Genomic DNA, 9,628 nt, shown 5'->3' with positions numbered 1-9,628 from the left:
TTTTTTTGCTTTTTCAGAAAACGACGACAGAAACAGACGAGCGACTGTACAACCGATAAACAACTCGGAGTCGATCGTTGCTTGGTTAAAAATGTTTGCTAATTAGCGCGTTCGACTATTTGATAATCTCGGTCGATGTTTTTCATTTTTTTTTTCTTTTTTTTGCTTTTTTTATTATTTTCGAAATAATTGTAATTGGATGAACGTGTTACGCAGAAAGATACACACCCGGTGAAAATTAGGAACGCGGATATTTGGCAATTGAAATTAAAATTCTTTTATTGGCTATAGTCATTTTATGTTTCAAACTAGTAGTCTTCTTCTCATCGAACGACAATTTCTTTCAACTTTTGGCATTAAAGTTAATATGAGTTATTCTTAACTGAAGAGCCATAGTAAATTAACTTTTCATTTAACGGAGATAATTTACGATTGATAACCTTGAAGTTAAATATCAAAACATCTTGGAAATTACTAAAAATTAAAATCACATTTCATGTAATTTCAAAAATTAAAATCACCTTTCTGCGTGACAGATCGCAACGTTCTATTCTACGAGATATATTCAAAACGAAAGCCAATCGCAAAGAAAAATTCGCTGAAAGCAAGCCGCAATTTAACTCAACAGTTACAACTCAAACTACTCAGCCCCGAAATTATGGCAGAATTTCATTTTTCTCTTTTCTTGTTTTCTATTGTTTCTTTTCTTTGTTCTTTATTTTTTTTTTTTTTTCTTTTCTTCTTTCAAACAACGAACAATCTCATGCATCCTCGATCTACTCCCATTACTCGATATTTATTTATATGTGTGTGACAGAGAAAGAGAAAAAGAAAGTGGTTAAAGGAAGAGGCAGCGAATCGAAACGATATTATACAGCGATCGTAATTATCGTGGCGAGGGGTGTCCATTAGTAAGTTTCGTGTATTTCTGTGACTATATATATAATATATATAATATATAATATATATATGAGTGTGTGTGTGTGTGTGTAAAGTGAAACGAAAGAGGCTAATAATAGATAATAGGATCGTGTACATACGCTCGCTCGACAGGAAGCTCTGTCTCTTTGAACCTGCAACCCAAGGATCACAAACATGATTCGCATTGTCACACCCCGCACCCGTTTTTCACGATTTAAAGAAAAAAAAAAAAAAAAAAAAAAAAAAAAGAAGAAAAGTTCTTTTTCCCTGTCGTGCAACAAGGCATGAATATTCTTGGAATAACAGAAGAAGTACTTGTGAAAGAATTTCTGTTATTTTTATTACTAATTGCCTTCGCGGAAATTTGAACGTATTGTAGTGAAGTGAAAATTATTCTTACAAAGAGTAATTAGTTTTACGTCTCTTTTAACACATGTTCTTACAACCTTGCTGTACAATTCTATGTACAAGAGCTACGAACAAGTGAGAAACAATAAAAAATAAATGATAGAAATATATGTTAAGCATCATTACCATAGAAAGCTACGATACTTTATCAAGCTACACATAGGAGAAAGAAAGATCCCAGTAGAATATTGGACAATATTGTTACGAATACGCTTTTATCGGATGCATAAAAAAGGAACAAAGATATAATTTTTACCCTTCAATCAATTCTATTCGAGTTTTTAATTGGATATGAAAGTTTACAGATCGGAGGCAGTAGAATCGGCACGACCATGGTCAAACACAGAAAAGTTTCACCAGTCGCTCTTACAATAAATCTTACCAAAATCGATGGAATCGATACCATTACATTTTCATTATTATCTAATTATAGATTCAGATTGAATTTCTTCTTTTATCTTTTATATGCAACATAAATTTTGAAGTCTTCAAAAATAAGACGCACTACAATACCGACAAACAAATGTGCATAAAAATACTTTCGACCTCTTAAAGACGGCACAACAGTGAAAATACCACAATTCCTACTTTATCTCCGTCGATAGAATGAGCCACTGCACTTACAACTGCGGCTATCGTCGCATTCTGAATTACCTACGCGATTCTAGTTACTTTTACAGTCGGTAAAATCAATTCTTACCAATCGATAATGCAGATCAAGACGCAATCGGCATCAAAATGATTTCACGATTATTCGTGGCACGGTGGCGTGTTTAATCCTAATGAACCATGCGTAGTCAGATCAGTCCATAAAACGTTAATGGGTAAACAGAGACCTAGCATTCGATTTCTAATCCCCTTTTAATTATTCATGACCACAGACGTGGCATTACACTGCAACAGGCCAATTATCACGGTCGTGTTTACAAATGAGTTCATTAACGGCGTCGTGTCACGAGGAATCTGCAATCCACGTGGGTGTAAATTATAGCAGATTCGTCTAATTACGCGGCCACAGCCCGACGTTGAATAATTAGTAACAATAAATTTCACGCAACCACGCACTAATTACTTCGGTAAATCAATCAGTGCAAACGTGTAATTAATTTCCAACGATGTTAAATTGAAATATCGAACGGGATTAGAAAATTTTCATTCGTTTAATACTGTCTCGATTCGACTCAAGTTTCAGAGGCTCGTGAGCATTTTAATCTAAAGATTAAACAAAGGAATTTCGATACGAAATTCAATTGTGGAATTAAAATTCACGTAGGAGTCAAAACTTTCTGACCACAGTCGACTATTTCTACTGCCACACTCCGATGCAAGTTTCCAACAAAATCGTAAAATCATAGCAATTTCCAACAGAACAATACAGAACAATCACGATCACAGACTAAACATCTCAATCGACAATCCGACATTCCCAGTTCATTATTTACAAGATTAGATCTTCCTCCCGGCATGGAGAACAAGAAAAAAAAAAAAAAATTAAAAAATAAAAGACCCTTTTATCCTGGAGTCGAGACAGGGACCAAAAGTTGAAGCATAGATTCTCAGGCTTATGCTTACCTCTCGCTGGCGATCGAACTGTTTCGAGACATCGACTTCGGCGACATCTCGAAGTCGCTGTCGCTGCGATACAGGAAGCTCTCTCGTCGCTGCGGCAGAGTTTGGAGCACCAAACCTGCGCTTGGCGAGGCACCGCCGCCGCCTCCAGCGCCGCCATCCAACGTCGAAGCGCCATTTTCCACGTCGAAACTGCCGACAGAAAAGCAAAACGATTTTTAAGCATACCTCTCCGTTTCTTTCCTTTCTTCTTTTTTTCTTTTTATTTTTAAAGACAGTTTAATAAAGACATTCTTTTCGCAGGAATTTAATACCGAGAAAACAGCAGAAAAAATATTTTAATCAAAATCACACGTGACGCCATCAGTAACCAATATTAAGAGTCGAAAATAACGTCGTGAATGATCTAGAGAGAAACTTTTCCCTCAGACATTTGTCTTCTTTTATTCTACGAAGATTTCAAATCACTTTTTCAAACGTATTTTTCTCCCCTCTGTCTTTCATTTTGCTCGAAGGAATTTTAGAAGGAGTAAAGTGGATCGACAGAATCTTTGTACGTTCAAGTCTATCTTCCGCTTATCAAAATACCACGGATGACAATGTTTTACGAAAAGATTGCCAAGCAGCGTGGAAAATAATTTGAGCATGACTGATTCAAATCAATGCGCAGAGAGTTTGTCTTCGTATGTGTAATGCAACGGCAGTTTTGTTATCATTCTCAACAAGTTTCAACGTAGTTTCTAAGAACAACAGTTCACATCGCCTCGATATAAATAGCTTTCAAACTACACTCGTCGAATTTCTTCGTCGTGGTAACGATGGAGTCGCCTTGCACCATCAAGAGGCATCGAATTCAACTTTTTCCCAAGGTACGTTCAACAAATATGATTTATCGTACGTGGCATGGAAATAGCATTTTTCAGCCTTGTCGTTTATTTGTTAGAGAAACTGTATTGTACTCCGGGTGTCTGGTCCGTCAAAGAAATTGGATTTATGAAAACACTTAGTGAAAAATATATAAAGAAGAATAAAAATAAATAAATAACAGCAACGTGTTAAATATTCCTGATAAAAAATGTCAGAGATTACGTTAAAAAGCTGTCAGAGAATCAACTTAAAATACGACACGAGTTTAATTAATTAAAATCTCACCGAAACTCGTTGAAACAGAGGACAGAGCATTGTAAAAAGTATCACAGAACAAAGAAAACAACGAACAAAATTGTAACAGGCGTATAGAAATAACAAACAAAATTCTGACTCTATAAACAAATTGAAAAATGTTCATAAAACACAAAGTGATGAATTTAGAAAGCAATTTAATTTCAAGCTACGGAGAGTTCCTTTCAAGGGAAACTTCGCAAAAAAATTCAGATTTGCAAATTTTATTTGCAGAAGATAGCGGATTTCGCTGATTTTCTGCAAGAAAAATTTTGTCGACAATTTTCGGCGAACAAGATTGAAAGAGCGATTGAATTCCGACCTTTTCATCCGAACTGCGCCTCAACGTGTCACGATATAATTACCCGCGATAGTAATCGGCGCGATCGCGTCCAATTTGCTTGTTAAACGGGCCTAATTAACTGGCCGCTTAATTAACATTCTTTCGTTCCCATGATCGTCCGCGTTGTCCAGAAAACACGTCTCGCCTCCCTGCGCTCGATAATCATCATTACGTGCCATTATATAAGCCACGATTAATTCCACGGCCTTGCCATTCAATCGCTAAATAGTGACTGACCAGAGAAATAGAGAAAAAGAGAGAGAGAAGACATGAATAAGTGTGTCATCTCTAACCTTTTTACTTCATTTCCTCATTTTCTCACAGAGAAGTATTTTTTCAGATTGACCTTTCAACAGTGAGTGCTTCAATTTGAAGATTTTTGTGGCATCTGAGGAAGAAGAAATTTCTAAATTTGAAATTACAGACACATAGTCTTCCTTTGGAGATTGAATTTTTTTAATGAAAAAGTTGGACCAGAGAAATCATTTCACCATTGAGAATCGCAGAAGTTATTTGCAGCATTATGACATTTATCTTTGTTCGTACTTGTATCTATATATATGTAGGGTGTCGAAAACGCGTGTCTGGCCATGACCGGCCAATTCTACTTAACGCTGGATTTCTACTTCACAGTCTTACACGTTTCACTATTCTCACATTGTAATTTCTTACATCTCAGCTACATGAATTACTATATTATTAACAATATTTTCAACGCACATTATTGACAATTGTTCCAATTCAACACTCATATTCCGCTATTAAAGTTTCACAATTATGCTCTCCAACAGTTGTTATCGTTAAAAAATATTCCAAGTATTCCAAATTTTTGCAGCAACTAATTTTGCCAGATCTAATAACCGAGTATAATAAAAAACCTGTATCTCAAATTAATACATTGATTGATACGATATTTTCAACAAATTAACGACGAAAACCGCTCCGAACCGAAATCTATTTCACTGTGAAAGTTATTATATAAAATGTAATCTCGGTAATGGTCGTTGTTAAAAAAATTTTACCAAATTTTACGAGAGTAACAGTCGACTTGAGAGAACGAAAATCCTCGAGCAACACGGTTGGAAGCGAGTTGGAAGAGAACCTGTTGCGAGTAACATGCCTAGGCAAACTCACGATCGAGCTATCGGGACCGATCTCGGCGTTTATCTACGACACGGCCAAGCCTGAACAGCTAATATTGGTTTTTCCGAGCAGCGCCGCCAATAAAAAAGCGATCAGGAGGCGCTTCCGTCTCGCGGCCACCGCGCCCGCAACGCGTCACGTAAAATGCATTGAGCAATGGTACGATGTGACGCTATATCGATTCGCGCCGTGACACAAACTCCGATGAACTGATATATCGACGTCAAGCAATCTTTCTCTCCTTTCTTCCATCTTCTTCTCTTCGCCCTTTTCGTACAACTTTTTTTTTTTTTTTTTTGAAACGATCTTGATAAATGCGAGTCCATGCATCATCGTTCACTCTGTTCATTGTCGAAACGACACGTTGGTGAACAATTCAATAACTCGATCTTGTAATTTGAAAAAATTACTTTGGTATTTTACTGCGTCGATATACAAAATTTTAACGAGGAGAAGAAATTAATTATTTACTACATTTTGGAGAAATATGTATTTCTTAAACAAATGTAGTTCAATCTTTCGTAAATCGAACGTGTATCGGATGAACAAAAAATCGAGTAAAATCCATTTGCATTGCGTTACAAAGGATCCGAGTTCTTCGCTTTCTGCTCGCGAAAGAATCCATTAGGAAATGAGCCTGAAATAACGACCAGACTGATAATTTCCTTTAATTAGTCGCGAGAGAACGGAGAGCAGAGACTGTACGGGCAATTAACCTAATCACGACGAAACGAATGGCGATCGAAGAAGATTTACAGTTTCGTTTAAGAGGATCGGCCACGACTTAACCAGCAGTTACGTGAATTTTTTACTTTCGGTTGTGCTACTAAATCTTTTAGATATATCATTCATTTGTTTCGTTGTATTGTTTCAGTTACAATAAAATAACTTTCATTCAGTTTCATTGTTCATTCATATTCAATAATATCCCTCCGGTTTGAATAATTCCCGCGGAAGAGTCATTTCGCTCTGGGAGAATTTTAAAAATTTTGAAACGCTCCAAGGCTAGAAATTAAAAATATATTTCCGCTGCAAATTAAACATTTAACAATTTGGTATTTAATAATAATATGTATTAATATAATATAATATAATAATATTTGATAATTCAGTATTTGATTATCTGATGCTTAACGACGATGATTTCGAATTGTTGAATATTTAATATTTCCAAACGATGAATATTTCTCACGCCAGAAAATTTTGAAACATCCAAGGCTAGAAATTAAAAATATATTTCCGCTGCAAATTAAACATTTAACAATTCAGTATTTAATAATAATAATGTATTAATATAATATAATATAATAATATTTGATAATTCAGTATTTAATTGTCTGATGCTTAACGACGATGATTTCGAATTGTTGAATATTTAATATTTCCAAACGATGAATATCGAATGTTTCTCATACCAGAAAATTTTGAAACATCCAAGGCTAGAAATTAAAAATATATTTCCGCTGCAAATTAAATATTTAACAATTCAGTATTTAATAATAATAATGTATTAATATAATATAATATAATAATATTTGATAATTCAGTATTTAATTATCTGATGCTTAACGACGATGATTTCGAATTGTTGAATATTTAATATTTCCAAACGATGAATATCGAATGTTTCTAACACCAGAAAATTTTGAAACATCCAAGGCTAGAAATTAAAAATATATTTCCGCTGCAAATTAAATATTTAACAATTCAGTATTTAATAATAATAATGTATTAATATAATATAATATAATAATATTTGATAATTCAGTATTTAATTATCTGATGCTTAACGACGATGATTTCGAATTGTTGAATATTTAATATTTCCAAACGATGAATATCGAATGTTTCTAACACCAGAAAATTTTGAAACATCCAAGGCTAGAAATTAAAAATATATTTCCGCTGCAAATTAAATATTTAACAATTCAGTATTTAATGATAATAATGTATTAATATAATATAATATAATAATATTTGATAATTCATTATTTGATTATCTGATGCTTAACGACGATGATTTCGAATTGTTGAATATTTAATATTTCCAAACGATGAATATCGAATGTTTCTCATACCAGAAAATTTTGAAACATCCAAGGCTAGAAATTAAAAATATATTTCCACTGCAAATTAAACATTTAACAATTCAGTATTTAATGATAATAATGTATTAATATAATATAATATAATAATATTTGATAATTCAGTATTTATAATAATAATGTATTAATATAATATAATATAATAATATTTGATAATTCAGTATTTATAATAATAATGTATTAATATAATATAATATAATAATATTTGATAATTCAGTATTTATAATAATAATGTATTAATATAATATAATATAATAATATTTGATAATTCAGTATTTATAATAATAATGTATTAATATAATATAATATAATAATATTTGATAATTCAGTATTTAATTATCTGATAGTTAACGACGATGATTTCGAATTGTTGAATATTTAATATTTCCAAGCGATGAATATCGAATGTTTCTCACACCAGAAACTTTAAAACCATTTGACAAGATGAAACTCTCAAAATTACTGGTCCCTCGAATAAATGCTATAATAACAAGGGTTGATCACACGATCGTGATCGTGTTTCTCAAGAAAATTCATACGTTTCAAGGTGGCCAAAAACTTACGGAACGGCGACGTAGACCAGTTTAGGATGCGGTTTCACCCTCGACAACGTGGACACGCAACCACTGTGCCTCCTAAACGAGGTGACCGGAAGTGTCACTCTCATCGTGCCGGAGTCCCTGCGCGCCAATCTCGAGGACACCTCGTGCGGCACAACTATGGCGTAATCGTTCATCTTCCCTTACCGATCGAACGAAGAATTCCCCTTCCGCTCTCTCACTTAAAACGTACCATCTCTGTCCACGGTCACCAATTTTCAGCAGTACGAGTATAATTTACTTATCACACTGTTCTCGATGATTCGCACACGCACACGCACCTATCACGGTTTTGCACTTGTTGCAGTTTGTTCGAGGAATCGAAGGGAGAGTTTCGTTCGCTGTTGAAGTTTGAATTTGGGAAAGTTCTCGTCCAGCTTCGAGGACTTTCAGTCAAACGCATGCCATTTTTTCGAAACGATTCTCCGAGACGGTTTCGAAAGACTGTTAATGAAGTCTGTTTCTCTCTGTCGAAGAGTGTTCGATTGTTCAGTTGACAGTTGCCTCTAGAATCGTGGACTCTTTGATTTTTAAGATGGACGAAGATTTCGTTGATTGCTCTATGAATATTTAATATCCGAAATTAATTAGATATAATAACACGATGTAACAGTTAATATATCTTCAAATATTCGGTATTTAATATAACTGATCGAATCATTTAATATTTCTAGCGTTTCAATAATGCCCGACGTCCAATTTAATTTCTAGAAATAGTGAAACTTTGAATACTCTCACGTTTCAAACGTAATTTCAACGATATTCCCGCGTGTGATTTAATGTTTAATGTCTCGAGATATTAAATATTCGAGTGTTTAATATTTTTTTACATATCCGATATGTGTGATAATTTCAAATAATGAATATTCAGCTGACGTTAAATATCGAGTACGAAATATGCCTAACATTATCAATTTTATTGAATATTCGCGAGGTTTATTCGTGTATGGGCAATTATTACTTTATAAATTCATCTTTTTCTATTCTTCTCTTGTGATCAAATCTTTCGTCATCTGACGACACGAGTACTCGTGTTTCATAGATAATCGAATCTGATCGTAAAGCCAGACGACTTTTTAATATTGAACGTTATCTTGAAATACATTTAATATCTCGAAATTGTCAAGCAATTGTTATACTGAGGTATACTGAGCTTTTAACGTATCTGATATCTAATAGCTTCAAGCAATGAATATTTATCTAATACTAAATATTTAACGTAAAATTTCCATTAGAGACATTAAAGTAAAAGAGATAGAACGACCTTGTAATACAATGTATGAGTACACGAGCTGTTATTTGTACATTTTGCGAAAAATCATTTAAATCAACAATAACTAAAAACATACTGTTTTACGTCCATGAAATTTCGAACAAAG

At 33.7% G+C, this 9,628-nt stretch overlaps 1 protein-coding gene across 2 annotated transcripts in view; it reads right to left on the bottom strand.

The window, feature by feature from the left end:
* LOC122532946 (cAMP-specific 3',5'-cyclic phosphodiesterase-like) overlaps positions 1–9,628 on the bottom strand; it is a 28,312-nt gene continuing 18,684 nt past the window's right edge. Inside the window, exons 1-3 of one of the 2 annotated variants that reach the window (XM_043662160.1) lie at positions 8,214–8,813; positions 2,902–3,090; positions 2–1,073 (exon numbers count right to left, since the gene is read on the bottom strand). In XM_043662160.1, coding sequence (XP_043518095.1) covers positions 1,010–1,073; positions 2,902–3,090; positions 8,214–8,386 — 426 coding nt within the window. In that variant the 5' untranslated portion in view covers positions 8,387–8,813 and the 3' untranslated portion in view covers positions 2–1,009. Of the gene's footprint in view, positions 1,074–2,901; positions 3,091–8,213; positions 8,814–9,628 lie in introns of those variants that run through there. The other variant, XM_043662159.1, reaches the window with a different exon arrangement.

The sequence above is a fragment of the Frieseomelitta varia genome, unplaced genomic scaffold (assembly GCF_011392965.1).
Source record: "Frieseomelitta varia isolate USP_RPSP 00005682 unplaced genomic scaffold, Fvar_1.2 scaffold_484, whole genome shotgun sequence".
Taxonomy (NCBI): domain Eukaryota; kingdom Metazoa; phylum Arthropoda; class Insecta; order Hymenoptera; family Apidae; genus Frieseomelitta; species Frieseomelitta varia.
Note: the sequence above shows the minus strand (reverse complement) of the source record. Positions and strands in the feature narration are given on the sequence as shown.